The sequence below is a fragment of the Manacus candei genome, unplaced genomic scaffold (assembly GCF_025592945.1).
Source record: "Manacus candei isolate 608988 ecotype Guabito, Panama unplaced genomic scaffold, ASM2559294v1 h1tg000119l, whole genome shotgun sequence".
NCBI lineage: Eukaryota > Metazoa > Chordata > Aves > Passeriformes > Pipridae > Manacus > Manacus candei.
In genome coordinates, this window is record NW_026138167.1 from 2,375,907 (window position 1) to 2,397,844 (window position 21,938).

Here is a 21,938-nt window from a genome sequence, read left to right on the forward strand (position 1 = left end):
GCATTATCCATCTGCCTCAGGAGCAGGACCCAGACAGCACATGGAAAAGAAGAGGCAATGAATCCACCTGAACAGTAACCCCTCATATCAGACAGCACAGGAACACTTCAAAACCAGACTATTTCAGCTTCCAGGTGAAATATTTTTTAAATTCCTTTCCTAGTATTCAATTCTTCAGTGACAGCAAAAAAAGGAAGTGCTGTGGAAAGCTGTCCTTTTCCAATGAAATCTCAGTTCAAAGGAAACTCCCCATCGTTAGCACCAAACTGGGGGTAAAAAATCTCTGCTGATGCCTCAGCATTTCTAACTTTTGGAATGAAACTGAGCCAACCTAAGAGTTTGCCATCATCCAAAGGGAACATTAACTCCCCTTCTTTCCCTCTCCATCCCCTCTCTGGGTACTCAGCTCACTGTTAATCTGGCAGGAAATTACTCCACCATAGGAAATGCGAATTAAGCCTTTACTAAACTAATCCACTCTGGACAATTATGTTGACTGTGTTAGGTGTTGGTATTGCAGGACTTTATATATAGGCAGGGGATAATATTCAAAGTGTACTTTTCCCAACCATTCCATTGTTTGTCTGAACTCAAAGTCATTTAGACAATGGGTGGTGCTTTAGTTTTTCCCCAGCATTAAATCAGTGCCACTCATCTGAATTTACAAGCAGCCTGGATCTGAACAACCAACATCCAGGGTCCCCCCAGAAGTGTTCCACAGCTGTCCTCTGCTCTAGCAAATACAGGCTGTGTCAGGCACACTCCTGTCTCCAGGACTGTGACCACCAGGGGCAGACACTGTACACATACTCCAGGCAGTGACACAGGAATTCTGGTGCAATTTGTGCCAAGGGGAGGAACAGAAGGCTGCCTTCTATTCTGCTGAACCAAGACAGAGAGAAACAATCATTTGGTGCAGAGATTCTTTGAGTGCTGTGAATGTTGAAAACAGAGGCAGGTTGTTGATGTGTTGTTGACTTCCCAGTATTAAAGTAACCAAAATCCTAAAGTATATGGGTAACTGAGTAGTCTCCCCAAAAGATGCAGCAGGATAGAGAAATTGTGTACACCCTGGACTGAAGAACAGAAATAACCTGTAAAAACTCCAACTTCCCCTTCTCATGTACATAAAAGGATGGCACATCAGGAGAGTCAGCCCAAAACAGGAGTTGCTTAAGGTAGGTCTGTGTTTTGATGCTACAAATCATTTGGTGGCAGTCCCACCCCGAATTCCAGCTGCTCAGTTCCACCACTGACACATCTCAGTGGTGTTAAGCCACAAAATCCCTGATCTGATTCAGAGTTTGGTTCAATGGACAGTTGGATTTAGTCAACTGTCAGCAGCCCTGTGAGTACTTGCACATTGTTATATATCTGTTTTCCCAGACATGCACAGAGTTCTGAAGGCTTGAAACAGATAAGCTGCAAGATCATCTCTGCCCTATTTACAGGTACAATTTACATTTAAAATTGCAAAGGTGCAAACAGAAAGGAAACAACTATTAGAGGCAGAACATGTAAGACATCTACAGAGCAAACTTGAAGAATTCACCCAAGTACTTTTGGTTATGACAAAAAATCTCAGTCTAAGGGAAAGTTTTAAAGAAAATCTTATGAGTTAAATATAAATGTGTATGACAGATTAGGCTTTTAAATTCACGAGTACAGATCACAGAGAGCAAATACTGGAGTAGAACATGATTCTCAAGTCTCTTGGCCTATTCAGGTGTCTCCATTCCACTCCTCATTCTCCATTCCTCTTTTGTTCTAAGCTCCTAAATCATTCAAATTAGTCAGGCAGGTGCCACAGAAATTACTGGAAGGAAATGAGAGGCCATCCAGAATTTGTTACTCAGGTTATCTAAAGTGTGTCAGTGCTACCACAGCCAGCTCAGTTTGCTCTTCATGCCAGTGGAAGCCTTAAATGTTTTAAAACATTTAATTCCCCTACAATGAAAATTGTCTTTTCTCCCATACCACCTCCCAGGAAGATTTTGTCTCATTGAATGCTTTTGACAGTAAAAATACGTGGTCAAATTATTAAACATTTAGGTAGTCTTGCTTCCTGTTTTAGGTATTTCTTTCCATAAATTGGGAAGGGAATCTTTAGAAAGCAGAAGCAATAGCAGAATGAACACCTGAGGAAAAGCCACACACACAGAGGAAAGATTTTACTCTAAAACATCACTCACTAATAAATCTGAACACATGGAAATCCACACCAAGTCCTCCAACACTCTGTGCAAGTAAGAACTAACATGTGAATGATCATCACAGGGTGTTTTTCCAACACTTCTAAAACGTCAGGCTTGGATCTCCAGTTTGCCAAGCCTCTGATTTCCAGCCCTATGCTCAGCATTGACCATATGAAGGAGATGATTTTAAACGGAGTATCCAGGTAGGAGGAGGGTGGGCAGGGAAGACAACAGCAGTAAAATACAAAGATTCATTCCCCCACCTTGTGGGTAACCACTGAAACAACAATTTACAGGAGCATCTCTTCATTTGCAACCTACACACATATTCATCTATCAAATGTCACACACATTTCTGCTGCACTACAGTGAGTCAAACTTAAAAAAACCTTTGCAATTAACTCAGAGATGATTCAAGTAATATGCTCTGGTTTATTTTTTTAATTCCACAACAATTTAGAGAATATCTGCTCTTTTGGTGTTTGTCAGTAATCAGTTACTCAAGGCTGGTGTGCTCTGGTAAAGTGTGAAGAAGGTCTTAACAGTGTAATAAAATAAAAAAGTTAGCTGTTAAACTGTTAAAAGTTTCTCATCATACTAAACTTGCATTTTCTCTTGGTTTTTGATTATATACCTTTGTGCTGCTTTTAGTGGTAATTAATTAACCTGCAACAATTCTATGGCATCAGCTGCAGAAATCTTTCTGGCTTCCTTACAGTCAAATGTCACAGGTCTGGAAAAGTCAAGGATACATTTCTTTCCAGCAGGGAAAAGGAAAGCACAGTCAGAGGTGAGGATGACAAATGGCAGAGGAAGCTTTATAAGCACAACACAGTCCTCATGCATCAACTAAACCAAGGGCAGATTCAGGGCCACATTTATCAGGACCTGCAGAGCTCGGTGATTTACCTATAAAGCTTTGATTACATGGGAGAGGAAAGCAAGTCTTACCTGCTGGGGCCATGTCTGAAATCCCTGGAAGCTCACTGCATTACAGGATATAAGCAGATTCCACATTTGTCAAGTCTTTGCTTTGGACAAGTGTTTTCCAGACTGACCACCTCTGCTGTGCTCACCTCTGACAGCAGCAGTGCAGGAGCAGTGTGGGCACACACAGATCAGCACAGGAACTGGAGGGGTGGTATTTTACCAACACAGAGCATTCCCAGTGGTCCAGCTGCTGACTCCAGGAAAGGGTCTGGGAAAGGCTCTGCCTCGCTGACTGAAATCCAAACAAAGATTTCTCTCCCTTGTTAAAATCCAACACAGTTACTGTGTTCAAGTACTGCAAGTTGCCTTCAGAACCAGATGAGACATTTTCCCAGTTACTGATGTCAAGGGAATTTGTAGCAGAATACCAACTTAGCTTTTTACTCAGTTTTTTTTACCTCTTTTTTTGACCATTTTATAGATTTGTCACCATCTTGCTTTCACCTTCCTTCACTCCCAACCTACCATAGAAATATTAGGGGGTTCCTCCCCTCTCCCTTGCCTCCCCTGGCCCCAATGCAATTTGAAGATTATATCAGAATAGATGATGAACAATCTCACTCCATAATAAATAACAAAGAATATAAAATATTTTCAACTATTTTTTACTTGTTGACCTACAGGAGGGGTTAGGATAGAACGAACTGAATCAAGTTTTAAATTCACACTTTCAATAGGTCAACTTTTTCCCTTCTAGAATTATGTCTCCTTTCATACTTCAGCTCTTCTCTCTCACACAGCTGAGGTGACTGGACTAAGCTTCCACCACAGCTGCTGACAAACATCTTGAAAAATTCCAAACAGGAGCAAATGCAGCACAGAGATAATAAATGCTGAAGTCTGGAGATCTGTGTATTTGCATCACTGTTACTTAGTGATTATTCAAATGAGATCCAGAATCCAAGGGAGGGAATTGCATTAGGATCATTAGTTTACTAAAGAATATTCATTTACCTGGATTTTATTTTAAAATTTTATTTTACAACCAGATGTCTAATCAACCTCCCTCCCCTTCAATGTGGCACCAAGTGTTTTAGTGGGAACTACCCTCTCCCTCCAAAGCCTACCTTTGTGCAGGAAACTTTATAATAGAGATTAAAGCTTTGATTTTTCCAGTGGAACTTGAAGTTGTGTATGTTGATTCTCAAATCCCTCCACTTGTTTCTTATACTAAAACTCCTCTTGAAGTGGTCAGTCCACTGGCATCTATTCCAAATTAAGTCTCCACTCTCAGGTTTCACTACATGTGACTTCATAAGCTGTTGAAAGAATTATTTTGTCAAACAGATGCTGGTTTCAAAAGGTTTCACAAGTCAGTTTACACTTTTAAAATTCCATCCTTTTTATTTTATTTTTAAATACTCTGAGTGACCCAAGATACCCTTATATAAATAATCCTTACTGTCAACCCAAACCCAAAATTAGGATATATACCTACTGTAATCACTGTGTTACTACACTACAACAAAGCTTATTTACTGCCAGCAATGAAATAAAAACACTGGTACCTTGATTGTGAAGCTGAATTACCTAACTGATCTCCTCTTTCAACTCCACAATTAATACCCTCTAAAACTATTTATTCTGTTACTCCCTATTCTGTGCCCACAACAAACCAAACAATCTTCCACACTCTGCAAATTGTGAGAAAATGGCTCAATGTGATGGTGAAAGGTGTGAAGTTGGTTTGATGCACAGACTTTTAAGCTGTCACAGGAAACACAGAACCTCATCTTTTGGGTGTTCTCCTTTGGTTTTGGGGGGAGAGGGAGGCATTTCAGATTCCTCATTGGGACAGAATCCCTGAACAGCTGGGCTTGGAGGAGCTCTCCTGACAGTGCACAGGTCCACTCTGACTCAGGCTGCCAACATCTCCAAGGATGGATATTCCACAGTCTGAGGGGGTCTCAGGGTGTTGGGGGGTGGTGGTGGTGGCTGGTCATGGTACTTGTCTCCTTAAAATTTCACTTCAGTAGTTTTGAGTGGGTGGCTTTTTGTAATTCTGTAGAAAATGACTGGTGGTTGTCAACAAACACAGGGCCATTTTAAGAGGAAAAAATCTAAATAAAATCCAATGATAATTCCCATTGAAAGAGATCCTAAAAATCCCCTCAAACAGTTCACAGCGAAATGGACCAAGCTCATGTAAGGAATTAGTAAAGAAGTCGACTGCATTTTCAAAATACAACATTTCAGCAGGTGAAGATTTATTTTTCTCCAGATTGGGCAGAAATCCAATGAAAATTATCAAAATAAAAGCTCCTTAAAAAAAGCCCACAGTAAAGCAGAATTGATAGCACCATCCTGTGAAGAACCATATCCATTAACTATTTCAAAAGGTCTCATGTCATTGTCTTTAGTTCAAAGCATTAAATGGTTCTAAAAACATAAGCAAAATCATACTAACATGTTTTTCAATGAACAGTTTGATTTTATTACAATATTTCTGCTAGTGTCCTTTTAAATGGTTACTAGGGATATATCTACCTTGAGGAAGGGCAGAATGTTCTTCACCTACGGAGTGAAAGTTTCAGACTGGGAATGTTTCAGAAAGGAGGTTAAAGTTTTCAGCTCAAGTTGAAAAAAGAGCTTGAGAAAAAAGTCCCAAGGACTAAACATTCATCCATGCCTTGTAAAAAGAAATGCTTCTGAAGAGGTGGAGAAACCTGTGATGATCCAGAAAGCAAGGCAGCAACTGAAGCAAAGCAAAGACCAGGCCTGACCTATATGCTTGGAGTTCTAATTAACACTAATTTTACTGTGTTGATGTTCAGTAAAACATGGCCTTTGAGACAGCAAAAAACTTCTGGGAGCTCATGGTAAGGCAGGAAGATCTCAACAGTTTGGCCAACTTGGTGTGCTCAGTAATACTGAAAAACTCCAGAGCTTCATGGAAGCACAAAATCTGAAAGGTGTGGAAAAACACTTTGTTGCCAGACAGAAAAAAAAAAAAAGAAAGAAAGAAAGAAGAAAAAAAAAGGTAAAATCTTTGAAAAAGCTCTTCACTTTGCATCATAGCACCTGGTTGAAATTCATCACTCAAGACTGACTGAAAATGCACTCTTACCCTCTTACCCCTACAGATCATCTACACAGGATTTGATTCTGCAGTTGTTCTTATGCTGGACATCCAGCTAAGGAGTAGACAAGAGACCCTCCCTGTCCCTTATTTCCCTCAGCCAGCACTTCAAGAAAATATACCAGCTTAAGGAAAAGAATGGACAAGGAACAGGGGGAAAAGTTGCCCAAGTCAGAGAGCAAAGCCTCGGTAGAGCCAAGATCTTGCAGCTGGAGAGGAGGCAGCTGGGCCAAAAGCTGCTTCAAAACCAGAAGCAAAGGCAGAAAGACACGTGGTAACATGGAATGGGACACTTGAGGAAAGCACTGGAAACCTACTGGTCCCAAACATCCATCTTCATTTAAGCAAGAAGTGGGATTGCCCTCTCATGTCCTCGTGAGTGCCTGATCCACGTGGTAAAGGAGGTCACTCCTCACTTCAGCTGGGGGTCACCCACCAGCTCAAGCTCAGGTGGCAACCCACACTGCAAAGAATGCATTTCAAAACAAAACCACTGCTTCTTCAGACTGCTTTAAATAGGAAGTGACTTCTCTGTACCTAATCACAGAAAGTTAGAAAAGAAAAATATCTACTGGTTACAATTCAAGCCAGAAAGTTGACCAAAAAAACTGAATCGAGCGGAAGACTGGAGTCAGAAATGTGTCTTCAGAACTGTTTTAAGCTCCAGTTCTCCACCTAAAAATAGGCACGTGGTACTGTCTAGACATGCACAGAGTAAAGTGAAATCTATTTTCAAGTGTGAGTTAAGAGGCAGCACACATCCAAGTGTCCCTGAGATGCCAGAAAACAAGATGCAAGAAATGCTGAGCTGTACAAAGCTCTCCTGCAGTACACTGGGACTCCAGCTATTTTTTCATGGTGTCAGTGACATGTGGCAAATCAACAGCATTTAACACACTTGAGAAGCAACAACACTTCAAACCAGAGCACAAATACTTGCATATAAAAATTTATTGTCTTTTATACATGGGCTTAAAATACATACAACCCAGACAGGTAATTTATTTAATGTTCGAGCAGAGCTTTGTAGAAAACAGGTGATAGCACAGAATTAAAGGCTGTACCACATTTTCTCCCATGTAGCAAACTGGATTAATAGCCATGTGCATACAACAGCAATAAAATCATGTCTGCAGTGCTCCCTAAAAGTTCTGTGTTCGGCAGCTGAAAAATGCCTTCAGCTTTCTAATTTTGGTGAGCTCACAGGTACAGGTGAAAAGTGCATTTATAGAATCCACCAGCCCTAAAATATAAAGACAGTTTGAAAACCCAGGCCTGGTTCTCCTGTTTACTCCACTTACTGAACAGATCTATGCAAAAATATTGTCATTTTTATTCATCAAGTTCATATATATATATATAGCTATTATCTAGAACAAATGAAATTTAAATAACCAGAAATTATTCTTCCCAAGTGAAGAAAGGGTAAATTTTCATAAGTATTCACAAGGACACTGATAATGTTATTCAAGAGACTGGCAGCAGGAGTTCTTAGTTCACTGATCACTGAACTCAAAACCTGCCTGACTCTGTTACTTCAGTTTGTGCCTCGTGTTAAGAGTGGAACTTGTCTCAATGAAGCTCCTGGGATTATTCACACCATTAAGAACCAGGCATGTACTTGGTGTTTAAATATTGTGCTGAACTGAATGCTAACAGTCCTCAGGAAGAGAAACTGCAACAAAAATGTTGTGTCAGAAGTGGGTTTTAACTTAATGAGATCCTTTCTTCCAGTGGGGCGACCACACATTGGAACAGGGAAGTTAATTACTCTGATTTGAGCTTTGACATCCAATGGTAAACTCAGTGTGCTGCTCCTCCTGGAGAAGTCTGTAAGCTACAGTGATACAACCAAAACCATGTACATGCACATGACAGGTGAAGAATATTTCCATTTTTAAAGTGCATATTTTCATTTACAGTGTGACAACATTCCCAAGTAAGCATTTCCAGACAACAAGAGCCTATTTCTTTCATATATACTCATTCTTATGTTGTCCCAATGCAGCATTTTCTAATACTAAACAGACAGGGATGAAATTATAGTAGGTAAATTGTGCACACTTCTTTCTTAATTTAAGGAGAATGCTGCCTAAAATAGAAGGATTTTTTAATTAGTTTCAGTCATTAACAGAAGTACTTCATTTTGCAAAACACTAGAACCACAAGCACTACAACCTGTCTGTAAACCATAAACTTATAGTGCAAATAAGATAACCACTTTATTGCAGAATCCATTTCCCTGACATAAAAGAAGGGCAGAAAATAAAACTTCAGAGTGGAAAAACATTTTATCAAACATAGTACATTTTGCACTTAAATGCACATTTTAGAATAAGGAAATCCATTGTTTCCCACAGAAACTGAAGTGTTAATGGCTGTTAGCTCTGAAAGAAGACCTCAGGCATTTTATCTTTGTTTTTTGCCCAGTGCTTCCATGTTGCTTCTAATCAATTTTAGGGAGACAATTGCACCCCAAAGGTCAGACCCCACAAATCCTACCATTATCAAGACATTTGTGGTTTCTTCAACTGCAACGAGGCTCTTTTCACCAGTTTCTGCTGATTTCTTGTGGCCTGGGCTTCCTGAATGGCACCACAAATCCACTGTAAAACAATGAGAAACAGAAAATTAAAGCACAATCTGAGGTTTTCTTCCAGAAGATGCTACTAAAACAGCTAATTCAAGAAGTATTAAAATCTTTAATTAAGTTACTTAAAGAGAAATAAATTAAGAAAAAACTTCAGTGATATTGTCAATCCACTCTGGATTTTCTAGTAACATTAATGATGTTATTCACAATTAGGTAAACCCTGCTCAGGCAGCACCCCAAGACAAGTGATCTCCTTTCAAAGAGATACACAACTGACATTTCCAATAATTATCTGCTCTGGAGGCTTTCAAAGGCAGGCCATTAAAACAGCAGGCAGGAGCCCCTGTCCAGTGAGCCCACTGGGAACTGCAGCCTGTCCCAGTAACAGCCACACTGTGAGCCAGCAGTCAACGTTTCAACAGCCATTCCACCTCAGGAATATCCTCTAACACACACCTAAGGATGCATTCCTTCTGTCTTGGCTGAATTTTCAGTATTGTGGGATCAAAGGGCTTAAATAAATATACTGACCAATGACTGCAACCTACTGGACCCATTAATTGGCACAGGTCAGCTTCTGACATGCTCTGTTCCTCTTGCTACACATTATTTTTAGCAAAAGTTTGAATGCCATAAGAATAAGGTCTTTTGAGGAAAACATTGTATCAGATCAAATGAATCAATGTTTTTTGGTTCTAAAATGGATAGAAAACTACTGAGAGCCTCCAACTACTGCATTTAGTCTGAGGCAAAGAGCTCCAGAAGAGGACTCTGTTCAGGCCAAACAAGGATGAGGTTTGCATTATCTGTAAACCTCAGAGAATAATTCACAACAATTAAAAGAGGTTATAAACGACAGGAGGCACTTTTGATAATATTTCCAATGAAAACCACTTTCAAACTGGATAGTTAGTTGAAATCCAGAAAGGGATGAATTAAAATAGAACCTAGCAATAGTTCTACAATTAGAAACAACTTAAAGCAGTGCAACTAAACCAGTCATTTTTGTTGAATTCCTGAATAAAAATAATTAGTTAAAAACCCCACATTCCAACTGTCTAACATTAAACACACTGTGCATTATGCATAAAATGTGTATACACAATATTAACATATCTCTAGTCTGAGAAAATGAATGTCAGTGTAACATGTAAATGCCAAGGGGGGGAACCCAAACCAAACCATGCCCTGGGGTAGCTCAGATGGTCACTCTGATTTCACCTGAGTAATTCCAGAATTTACCAAAAGCTGAAGTGTTTGAAAGGCTCGTGAGGGCTTTTTTTTTAATCCATAATTTCAACAAAAGTAAAACTCATTTATACAACAATGAATATTCAAGATTAAGTTAAGCTGGATGGACAAACAACACGCATAATTTCAAACAGTTATGGGTTCCTGATAACTCCTGGAGGCTGGGAAAAGATTCAGAGCACTGAAGAAGGACAAACATCCACCCCTTGTCTGTTCTTTGGGGGAGACAGAACAAGAAGCTGCAGAGATGTTTAACATGATGTTGAAGACATTTATTTCATGTGCATATCAAGGACAGCACTCTCCAGAGAAGGGACAGTTATTTCTGAAGCAAACTCTTCCTATCAATGGCACCAGTGTTAAAAAAGGAGATGCAAGATCAAGGGTAATACTGATAAACTCAAGAAACAGGAATTCACAGAGGGAAAATGGGTAGTGCTGCACTTGAGAACACAAAAATCCATTTTCAATGCACAGATACCAGCATAAACACAGGAAAAGGAATGTGCAGTTAGGAAATAACACCAAAAAAGGTCATCAAAGACAAGGAAGTGTCCTTCTAGTGTGGCTCGTGTTTTGTACAGTGCTCCAGCTCTGGCCAGGTCACTGAGACACAGACAAGCTAAAAGGATTTAAACTAGTTGGCTCCAAGTGTGATTTGAAAACACGCCGTAAGAAAAAGCTGAAGGAACTTTTTCAGACAAGACACAATAAAGAAATAATATAGAGTCTTCCAGGAGATAAAGTACCTCAAAATTACAGCCATTTTTTTCCTTCCCAGTCTAACCCATCCTTTTAGAAGGCTTGATCAGTTCAACAGTAGTCATCTGGCCCTGATTCTGATTCCAGCTGCTGACTTGCCACTTACTGGAGCTACAATTTCAATTGTACTTCCAAGATACTGTGGATCCAACTGATCTCACTTCTGGTATCAAGGAGAATTCCTCTTACATCACCTGATACAATACCACAGTAGGCCACAGGGTTTCCAAGGTAAATTTTTCTCTTGTTGAAGTACCCTGGAGTTTATATAAACTGATAGATCAGCTTGAATGAGTTACCTATGAGATCCAACAGCCCCAGAACAAGAGCTCATGAACAGATCAGCCTCCCCAGCACCAACAGGAACAAACATTTAGAGATAAAGGGCAGAAAAATCAGGTGGGGAGGGAGGAATCTAATTAAACCTTTTCACACAAGGTCCATTTACTGGCTTAGTCCAGTGATCTTGGAATAATGAGGACACAGCAGAATTCAGAGGAATGTTGAATCCTAGAGACTACAGGGAATCTAATACAACCTAGTACTTCAGATATTGGAAATTCCTTCAGATATTAAATTCCTTTAATGAGCTTTAACATACAAAACCTAAGACTATGCAACTTCACCCTTAAATTATTATTGCATAAACCCTCTTGAACGCTTTGGCCTATCTTGCTTCATCATTCTCCTGATTTAACTCCTTTTTCAACATGAAACTATGAGAAATGGTTCATTAAGGGGTCTCTGAACATTGCCATCTTTTTACATGCTGAGTTTAACAGCTGTTAACAACATCATAAGGAAAGAAGAAGAATGGGGGAAAAAAAAAAAGAATATACCCTTGCTGTCGTTTCGTCCTGAAGCTGAACTGCCTTTACACATTCATGACCTGTACTGTCCTTTCTGTGGAACATCCTTTGATCCTGCTGCAGAGGGGAACAAAAAAGTGCTTCAGATGACTCACAAAACAAGAATGCAGAATCTGGTACTTAAATGGCCTGAATGTCAACTTCAGGTTAGATTTAAACACGGTCTCTGTCCAACCCAATTTGGACTTTCAAGAAATTTTACATAAATCCTGTCATACAGTCCCTTAGTTAGAAGTTAGAACCATAAATAAGTTAAGAGCATGTTTGGACGTTTAACTAGTGTTAAATAGAAGAAATTTTAAGTGCTTTTCTTACCAAAACAGTTAATTTTAAAGTATTTCCTGCATAGGAAGGGCAGCGTGTAAATTCTTCAAATAAGTGATCCCACTCTACTGTTAAATGGCCCAAGATTTCCACTTCTTTCACATAAATCACTCTCCTGTTCAGAAAAACAAAAAAGGTAATGCTCAATTTCTTCCTGGGACTAGAACTTAGCTGGAAAAGCAAAATAAAACATTTGTTTAAGCAGGCATTGTCTATGATGATTTAAAGCATCCACTCACAGTGGACCTGTATTTCCTTAACACATTCTCAGACAAGCACTCTGTCTTTAAAACTTGATGATTCTTGTGGGGCCCTTCCAGCTCAGTATATTCTGTGATTCTGTGACATATCTGGAGGTGCAAACAACTAAATCACCCAACTCTCATTCGCTGACACTGCTGCAGCAGGAATTTTGAGGTGTCCTTGTAAAACACACATGGGGATATCTCCATGGGCTTACTATGGATGAGCCTATCTCATACATCCAGGGAAGGTGGAAACTGGTGACATGGGATGTGGAGATCATAATCCTTTTCCATCATCCAAATGTATTTAAGAAGTTTTGAGTACCCAAACTGCGTAGCCAAGACTGGCAACAGCCTGAATTTTAAAAATTGTCTGATGAGTTAAATATTGATTTTCATGCTGCTACAAAAGCTTAAAAGTTCATTTAGAATATCCTGTAATTAACAAGATTGTAAACATGTGCATTATCAAACTGTTGGTTTGACTGTTAACACTTACCACAAGGTAATTTGAAAAATTAAAAGCAAAGAGAAAAAAAAGAGTATTTCCATCCCAGTATGATGAAAGGATCACTGATCTCAGAGTAAACTGTTTTCCCAAATTAGTATCCAGCATTGACACCATAACTAAATTACATTTTCCATAAAGGAAACAGAATAAAATATTCTAAAAATAAGAAAGAAGTAGATAAGGAAAGTACATATGCAGAGAACAGCAATCAGTTTAGACTCAGCCAGATGTCTAATCCCCAAGTTGAAATCATGCCAAGCCCTTAGAAAGCCTTCAAAACTTAATACCTGTTGGTAACAATCAGCTTTGCTCTTCTGCCCCTTGGAAGTGCACAGTGGTATCGATACATCTCTTTTTCCAGCTTTTTGATGTGCAGTTTCTGAAACAGAAACAATTTTGAGGTCGTACAAAGAAAACTCAAAGTGGTGCCTTCAATACCAAAGCCTTTGGAAAAGTTACCTCACTGAAGCAGTTGTTTAAAGGCAGGCCCAGTGTGAGGCACTGAGAGGTCTGATTGTTCCACTCCCAGGTGGAACTCTGACACTGCAGGAACAGACTATTTCTTCAGCTTTAATTTCCCTTCTGTGTTAATAATTGTTTTGCAATGTTCATTCTGCTGCACCTCGTGCTGCAGACTTGATTCCAGAGGGAAAATCCTGCAATGGTACCTTTAAAAGGAGGCAGCACATGACCCAGATTCTTAGAAAGAAACTATCAAGATGCAAACTCTCAGTGCACCTCAAGCTCAGGTTCTGAAGCACTGGACAGATGTGCCTATTCCACAGCTAAAATATGAGGGTAGACAGAAATGCAGATTAAATTACTTATCATGTTTTGGTTAGGCAACTACAACTCAAGTGACAAACTGACTATAGAAAAAGGTTTGAAATAAAGTACTGAAGTACCCCCAGGATATTTTTTGTCTATTATTTTTTGCTTATTAACATTTTTTTTCATATTTCCTATTCTGTTCATGCAGTTTAACTGAAGTATAATGTTTCTGAGCACATGTCACCAGGTCTACAATCCATCAACATAGACCAGCACAGAACAGTCTCACAGTCATCCCTCCATCAGACTCACAATAATACTGGATTAAAGGCAACAAGATTCACACAGAGACACATGAATGTATTTGTGGGAAAGGAATATACACCAAAACATCACGTAGAGAAAGACAAAAGTCTGAAATTAATAATAATAAAAGCCAAAGTGAGTATGAGAAGAAATCTGTGCCAACTACTGGTTCTCCTAACATGCAAAAAATCCTTACAAAACATACATTCCACTTGTAAATAATGTTTAATTAGTAAAAATTAGCAAGGTAGTTACATAGGCATACTATCAATGCATGTTAGCTTTGTACCCTCCCAGTCAATACAACCCCCTTTTTTCTCATACAATATGTTTTCATGAGAAATGTGCAGCTCCTGTGTGGGAAGGTGAGGGCACACAAGGAAGAAAGCCTGGATGCAGAAGGCTTGCACTTCAGATCAACACCTAGCAAGTGCCTGCAACTGGATGCCCCAAAATGGGTTTGATATTCTTCAGAGCAAGGTAAGATGATTTTCAGTTCATTTTACAGCTGTTCCTGTGGAATTCAGCCTCTGTATAACAGTAATATCCTCAGGTCGTTTCTGGCAAATTAGGAAGGACAAACCAAATAGGGAGGACTAAAAACTGAGTATGTTTTTAGTTATTTCTTGTAAACAGAAATTCCTTCTGTATTTCCACAGTTGGACCCATAAAACTGGTAAGATGACAACAGGAGTTCCACTTGACTCCACATTTATCTGTGGTCAACCATACAGGCTAAGAACTCTATGTAGTTTAAGTAACCAAAATTGAAAGATCAGCTTAGGTAAGATTCAATTAAAAGAGGGTTCAACATTTATTTATATCTGCATTTTATTTTCATATATTTACAAGTACAACAAATGTCTTCAAGTATCATCATATATCACAAACAGCCCAAAAATCCTTTAAGCCTAAAAGAGGATGAATATTCAAGACTGAAATCAACAGCATAGTGTTTGCCTGGACTTGCTCTCTAGTGATGTGAAATTTTGAAATACATTTTAATTCAGCATTTTTCAGCAATCAAAGCCATAGGGTTGACACCTTCTATAAAAAAATATCCCTTTCTGACCATCTTAAAAATTTCTGAAACTGTACAATGCACATGGAAGGGAAAAAAAAGATGCCAGCAAGACTCCTTATCTCAAAGTGTCTTCAAGACATCAGAACAAAGATGGTAAGACATTACTAAAATGAAAATATGAACTCCCATTTTACACCTGAACCACAGTTGTTTCAAAAACAAGTGAAAAATTTAAGAAATAGAAAACCCACCAGCATGTGAAGACTGGAACTCAAAGGCTGCAATCTATATTCTGAACCCTTCTGTTGAACATGAAGAAATTAGATATGCCACATATTTAAACAGATTTATTCATAAGCATGTTTCTCTATTCAGGCTCAAAGCTTTGGAGAGCAAGCCTGTTTCTCATCACTTCAGAAACAATCCCGGTAGTATTTTTAGATTTTCCATGCAATATGTTACTAAAGGAAGAGTTCCCTCTGGGGGCTGTGCCTGCAAGATGCAGTATTTCCCAGAGCTACTCCCAATCCACCTGATAGATGCCAGCACAATGGTGGGGCCATTATGGAAAAAGGGGGCTGCACTTGATGGAAATCACTCCAGGATCTGCACACTCTTAAAATTCAGACATCTTTCTCAAAAGCTGTTCTTTTTATGAGCACACCAGAGCACTTTGAAGAAGTTAAGTCATTCTTATTTTACATGGCAGTGAAAGAACCGGTGCACATTTCCCCAGCAGAACAGGGAGGCAACCAGAAATAGAATCTGCAGCTCCCTGCATAGGCTGTGCTGCTCTCTGCCACACAACAGCCTCACCACCCTGCCTCAATTATTCATGAGCTGTTCTGCATTCTTTATAAAGCTTTAACTGGGAAATGAAACAAAGTCCTGCCACAGGCAGTGAATAATGGATGAGTGCATCGTGTCAGCCCTGCAGAGCTGGGGAGAGGAGCCTCCTCCCACAGCAAGGCCAAAGCCCACCAGGACAAAGGCCTCGCTCCAGCACATCCCCTCAGCTGCAAACACTCCTCATACAGGGATTAAAGCTCAGGAGAACTGGAGAACAGTTCTCCTAGAGGTGCCCTGTTTGTCCTGTGAGTTCTGCAGCTCTGTTGTGCATCTGTGTTTAACCAACCACAGGGTCCTTTAACCAACCACAGGGTCCTTTACCCAACCACAGAGTCCTTTAACCAACCACAGGGTCCTTTAACCAACCACAGGGTCCTTTAACCAACCACACGGTCCTTTAACCAACCACAGTGCCCTCTAACCAACCACAGTGCCCTCTAACCAACCACAGGGTCCTTTAACCAACCACAGTGCCCTCTAACCAATCACAGTGCCCTTTAACCAATCACAGTGCCCTTTAACCAACCACAGTGCCCTTTAACCAACCACAGGGTCCTTTAACCAACCACAGGGTCCTTTAACCAACCACAGAGTCCCTTAACCAACCACAGAGTCCTTTAACCAACCACAGTGCCCTTTAACCAACCACAGTGCCCTTTAACCAACCACAGGGTCCTTTAACCAACCACAGCGTCCTTTAACCAACCACAGGGTCCTTTAACCAACCACAGCGTCCTTTAACCAACCACAGCGTCCTTTAACCAACCACAGAGTCCTTTAACCAACCTCAGAGTCCTCTAACCAACCACAGAGTCCTTTAACCAACCACAGGGTCCTTTAACCAACCACAGGGTCCTTTAACCAACCTCAGAGTCCTCAGATGAGAGGGTGGGGATTCTGGTTAAACTACTTGTAACATAGGATCAAAACTGCATCCCAAAATAAACAGCACTTGTACCTACTGTGATTAAACTCATAAATGCACATAAAACTGACTTCCTGACCTATCTTTCTGTTAAATATCCTATTTCCTGTAAAGACATTGTCCCCTCTTGCTTCTAATTTACATTAGAAAACAAAACCTTCCCAAGACTCACCTCTAGCATAATAACCAATTAAAATAATTAAATAATTTAAATAATTTAAATAATTAATTTAAAAAAAACCCCTGTATTCAACTAAGTGACTTCTTGAAAGAAACAAACTATATTTAGTGAACTATACAGTTAGTATCCTGGTTAGTATATAATTCCAATCTGCACCATTTAGACCTAAGAAATATATAAATACCAGATGTGCAGGAACTGCATAATATCCAGTTTTCGGTGTTAATTGTGCCACCTTTTCCTTTTTTCTAGACGTAAAAAATATACTGAGAAAAATAAAAAAACTCAAGAAGACAAAATGTGACCTGCTCAGTATATCACAACTTAATTACACTTAATCAGTTTTAAAAAAAAAAAAATCACTAAATGTTTTTTTAAACAATTTTGAATTGACCAGTAAATACTAAAAGGGCATTGGCAGCAGAGATGTTTCTGTTCAACATTGTTTCCCATCTGACAGACAAAAAATTTGCTCTGACAACAACTTGTTAAGCTCAGCTTGCTCATTTCTAAGATGCTGTATTAGCAATGAAATTTATGGCACCACTTAATTTAGCAATAGATATATAGATATATATTGATTTTTTAAAATATATCTCTGTGTATGTGTGCGTGTAAGCTCATGTTAACAGCTGAAAGTTTACACTTATTTAATTGTGGTGAACAGCAAATCCCCAAAAGATTCCCTGAATGAAACCCAGAGTCCACTAAGGTGCTGCATGTTTTAATTGAAAAATGTTCATAAAGAAGTAGCAATAGTACCTTGAAGGCCTAGTGGGTGACAGGATGGAAAGCTGACAGGCCCACAGCACAGCACAGAAACCACAGGTACAAGTTTTCTCAGCATTTATATGCAAACAGTATTTCTGGATCATGGAATCAGAAGCACTTTCACAGAAGTGAATTCCATTCGATGTCACTATTTTACACTTTGCACAAAATGTTGCCTTCTGCCTCATTCCACAGCCCTGGTTCTACCAGAATGCTAATAAATAAATAAATGAACTCAGGATCTAACCTCCCATAGTTTTTTTTCCAAGTGCCTTCTGTTGTTGCTGTTCATAAGGAGCTAAGCATCCTTAGAAAAACAAATATACAGGAAACAAACCCTCCCCATCTCTCCTATCTTACTCACTCATCTAATCTTACTGAAGATGGTAATTCAAGTTTGTTTTCTTAGTCTGGACAACATGAAACACTGTTTTATTCAACTGCTACACAGAAAAGATATGAATGAAGGGGAGAGGACATGTTAAATGCAATCATGCCCTTAATTTAAATATTTAAGGCAGATAAAAGACCATGACAGAAATAGAGAAGAAATATGGAAAATGTTTACTCCATTAGTCCAGTTCTTGCTGCGTGTGCCAGGAGAGAAGGAGAAAGAAAAGAAACATTAGAAATACAGCAGGAAATTGAGATTAAAAGACCACCTAGAAGCAAGTAGCAAATATGCAAGTTTTGGTCTTAATATGTGAATGTAGACAGTTATTTTACTCTTTTAGCAACAAAATAAGCATTTTAAGGTAAGTTTTAAGAGCATGAAGCCTGAAATACAAATTAACCAGATTCTGACTATCCAGGACTGGAAAACTAATGTTATTCCTGCTCCATATGTCAGCCACATCCATCTGAGGGAGCAGGCTAAGCGTCCACACAGCGCCTGTAGCTATGACAGATTGCCATTGTGAACAGCAGAAGGAAAAACCAAAAAGTGGTATTTTGAGAATTCATGCAGTTTTTTCAACTGCTGATACGACCAAACCATTCAAGCTCTATTAATCTTTTTTAAAAGTTGCTTAGTTTGTAAACCAACCTCAGTTTTGTGATTATGCCAAACATTAGAACTGAGTATCACAACGTTTTTGTTTCCAGATATTCAAATCTTAATCCTAATAATTCTTCATCTCACTACCCCCTTCCAGAGCATGAGATAAGTGATTACAGACCATAAACCAGCAATGCTGCAGTTTCCTTTCTGCATTCAGCTTACTCCAAGCACTGGGCTTTCTCTGCTGTCCAGGTCTGCCTTATGGAACAGGCTGGGGCAAATTTTTCCTACGGTTAATGACTGCCACACATCCCTGGCAGCTTGTTTACAACTTCTCTTTAGGGAACCTTGAGGGTTAGAGAGTTTTAGCTGGATTTACAACACAAGCCATACCTCAAATAAATCATAGCCCTCAGCTTCCACCCTGTCGTAGGGCCGGATGATGCCGTCCTCCCGGATGAGCCGTGGGGGACGCAGGTTGGACACTTCTTCAGTGGATTCTGCCACCCTGCCATGGACAGTGCAACAGTATTCTGGTCAACTGAACACATTTCTGAGTTTCCCCAATATATCCCTTGCCACATATCCCACTGACACCCCCTGGGTACCCTCCGGATGCAAAGACACGCTGTTAATAATAAATCAAAAGTAGCATCAGCCAATTGAACAGCTACAGAACAATTTGGAGAAGTTTGTTTACTCCCAATAGCAGATAATTTACTGAGGGTTCTCAAGTATATTAAACACACTACCCAAAAGTCCCCTTAAAACACAAGAAGCTCCTGCTGACCAAATTTCTAACGGGGAATTTTTACTCCGAAAATTTCAATGGTCTAATATTTTACAGTAAGTTTAAATGACATTTAGGTATTTGCACTCAATAATACACAAAAGTAAAATTTACACAAGATCTTTAAATTACTTTCCCATCAGGGGAGGGAGTAAAAGTAGAAAAGTGATTAGTTATTGTCTACCTGAACTACAACACTGAAGCAGCAATTTCAGGATCATTATAAAAGACATTCATTACGGGCTACAAGACATTTCTCAACCTCACAAATCTTCCTGCACATTGTACTTAACACCAGTAATTGTTTGGCACTACTGCACCAGTTTACCCCCTGGTACCCAACATCAGGGAGTACTTTACCCCTGCCCCTTGCCCCTGTACCTCTGGATGCCCTGGAAGGTGCTGCTGGCCATGTCCACGATGCCTCCGGTCGGCCGGGCCACCACTCCCACCAGCCCCTTCCCAATCCCTTTGAAGAATCCAGCTGCTCCTTCTTTTTTGGCCCCTTTAAAAGAAAGGGAACAAAGAAAAGAAATAGTTTTAGTGACCCTGAAGACATTAAGCAAACAATTAAGCCATTGCTGCTCCAGGCTGCACGAGGAGTGGTTTGTATTTAAACAGCCCACAGCCACTGATTCCATACAATCCACCTGGACAAAAAGTTGTCCATGGAAAGTCACACGTTGCTTCCTGGTCTGTTCAGACACATCACTGTTCACTAAATACCTCCCCAGGCTCCAAAGGCAGCAGAACTGAGATGCTCACAAGATTCTCCCTCTCACCCTTTCAGTCTGGACTGTAGGCCAAGAGATCAGTTCTTACAGGTTGACAGTAACAAATATTCTTAGGACAGTCAGATGCACAAATATAATGGAAGATAACTACTTCTATATGAAAATTACATGTCTCTGTGATACATAACTATGGAAGAGCCAAAAGAGGGTTTAGAAAGTATGTGTGTTCATCCACCAACGAGACAAGGACTACACACCAAAGTATCACCCAAAAGCTGTAAAATACAACACTGACTCCCAACACTGAAATCTCTGCGACTTGGAGATTAGTAAGAGGCATTTTATCTTGGATAATTTTCATTATCTACCATACTGATGAAGTAACAGGAATAAATACCAATTTCAGTCATAAAACCAAATTTGCTTTTTAAGATTTTTCCAACTTTTGGAGTCCCAAAAAATTTTAATTTATCTTATTATTTTTAGTATCTTTATTCTGACTTTAAACAATAAATTGGGTACTACAGCAGCCCTAACAAAATACATCATGAGCACAAAACATTCCTTAACTCAAACAAAGGTTGAAAAGGTGGTAAGCCAATAATAAAGATATTTGAGGAAATCATAATTAGAAATATAAATCTTGCTATGCCTTAGCATCACTACACTTAGATTGACATTTCTTAAAATTACAAAATAAATTGTAAAGGACTGCAGTGCAGTGCAGCCCTAGTGCTTACCTTCCACTGGTTTAGTGATTATGCCTGTCACACCTCCAACAACACCCTAAAACAAAGAAGAGAATAAAGTTCCCACTTAGGAACTGGAATGCTGTAAGTCCAACTGGCCAACCAGTTGTCTCACATACTTCATTTTAAAACTTTATAAAGTTCAGGATCAGAAACACTGTTTGGGGTTTTGGCTTTGTTTCCTTCTTTGACTTTATATTTTTAAGAAAATTATAACTGAGGGAAAGTAGAGAGGGGGAAAATCTGAACCAGCTGAAGAAACATTTATGCTGGCAGGACTAATAAATCTGTTGTATGGTAATCAGCAGCCTTGCAACAATTAAGTAATTATTTCCCTTTCACTACTAAGAGGAAGCTGCCAGAGTTCCCAGTCACGAGTAAGTGATACCAATTAGGGCAAGGTAAATTAACAGCAAATAACTCTCCACAAGACTGGAAAGGTCAAGTCGTTGAAAGACACTAAGGCAGATGAATGAAAATGCCCTGAGGTGACTTCCAATATCTTAGAAACAGTATCAGAATCAACTCCACAATGTTTACTATTTAATAATTACTTGGAGATAAGTTGACTGTTTTTATTTGGAATTGAATGTGATGGAAATTATTACAAGACTTAATTTGCAGTCATAAAATACAGATCTCTCAGTCATTGTTTATGTGAGGTTTTTCTCACAGAGAGAAATAGAAGTGATCTTTCAGCAACCAGAAAAGGCTCCCAATTCCAGATAACCAAAAAATACAGTGGTTGCACAGCTTCTCTTTCAGAAAAAAAATATCTCCAACCTAATGTAGTACTTACTTTTATACATATTCTACTTGCTTCATGCTCCTATTCCTTAAAGTCAAGAAAATGCAGCAGTTTTGTACGACCTCAGCATAGAGAAAGTCATTTCTACTCCAATTCCCAGCCAGCTGACTGGAATGACAGAATTGACTGCAAGGTCAGCTAAGGGCCCAGGTACTTTAATTACCTCACACATTGGTTGAACACAAGTAACTGTTTATTTATATAATTCACA

General features: G+C 39.3%; 1 protein-coding gene across 7 annotated transcripts in view; it reads right to left on the reverse strand.

Annotated features, from left to right (window-relative positions):
• Positions 1-4,327: 4,327 nt before the first annotated feature.
• VPS13C (vacuolar protein sorting 13 homolog C) overlaps positions 4,328-21,938 on the reverse strand; it is an 86,476-nt gene continuing 68,865 nt past the window's right edge. For 3 of the 7 annotated variants that reach the window (XM_051770450.1, XM_051770448.1, XM_051770452.1), the window contains 7 exons: positions 20,911-20,956; positions 19,818-19,941; positions 19,040-19,154; positions 13,107-13,198; positions 12,055-12,178; positions 11,710-11,796; positions 7,198-8,870 (listed from right to left, as the gene is read on the reverse strand). In XM_051770450.1, coding sequence (XP_051626410.1) covers positions 8,772-8,870; positions 11,710-11,796; positions 12,055-12,178; positions 13,107-13,198; positions 19,040-19,154; positions 19,818-19,941; positions 20,911-20,956 — 687 coding nt within the window. In that variant the 3' untranslated portion in view covers positions 7,198-8,771. The other 4 variants (XM_051770449.1, XR_007900292.1, XR_007900291.1 and 1 more) reach the window with 4 other exon arrangements.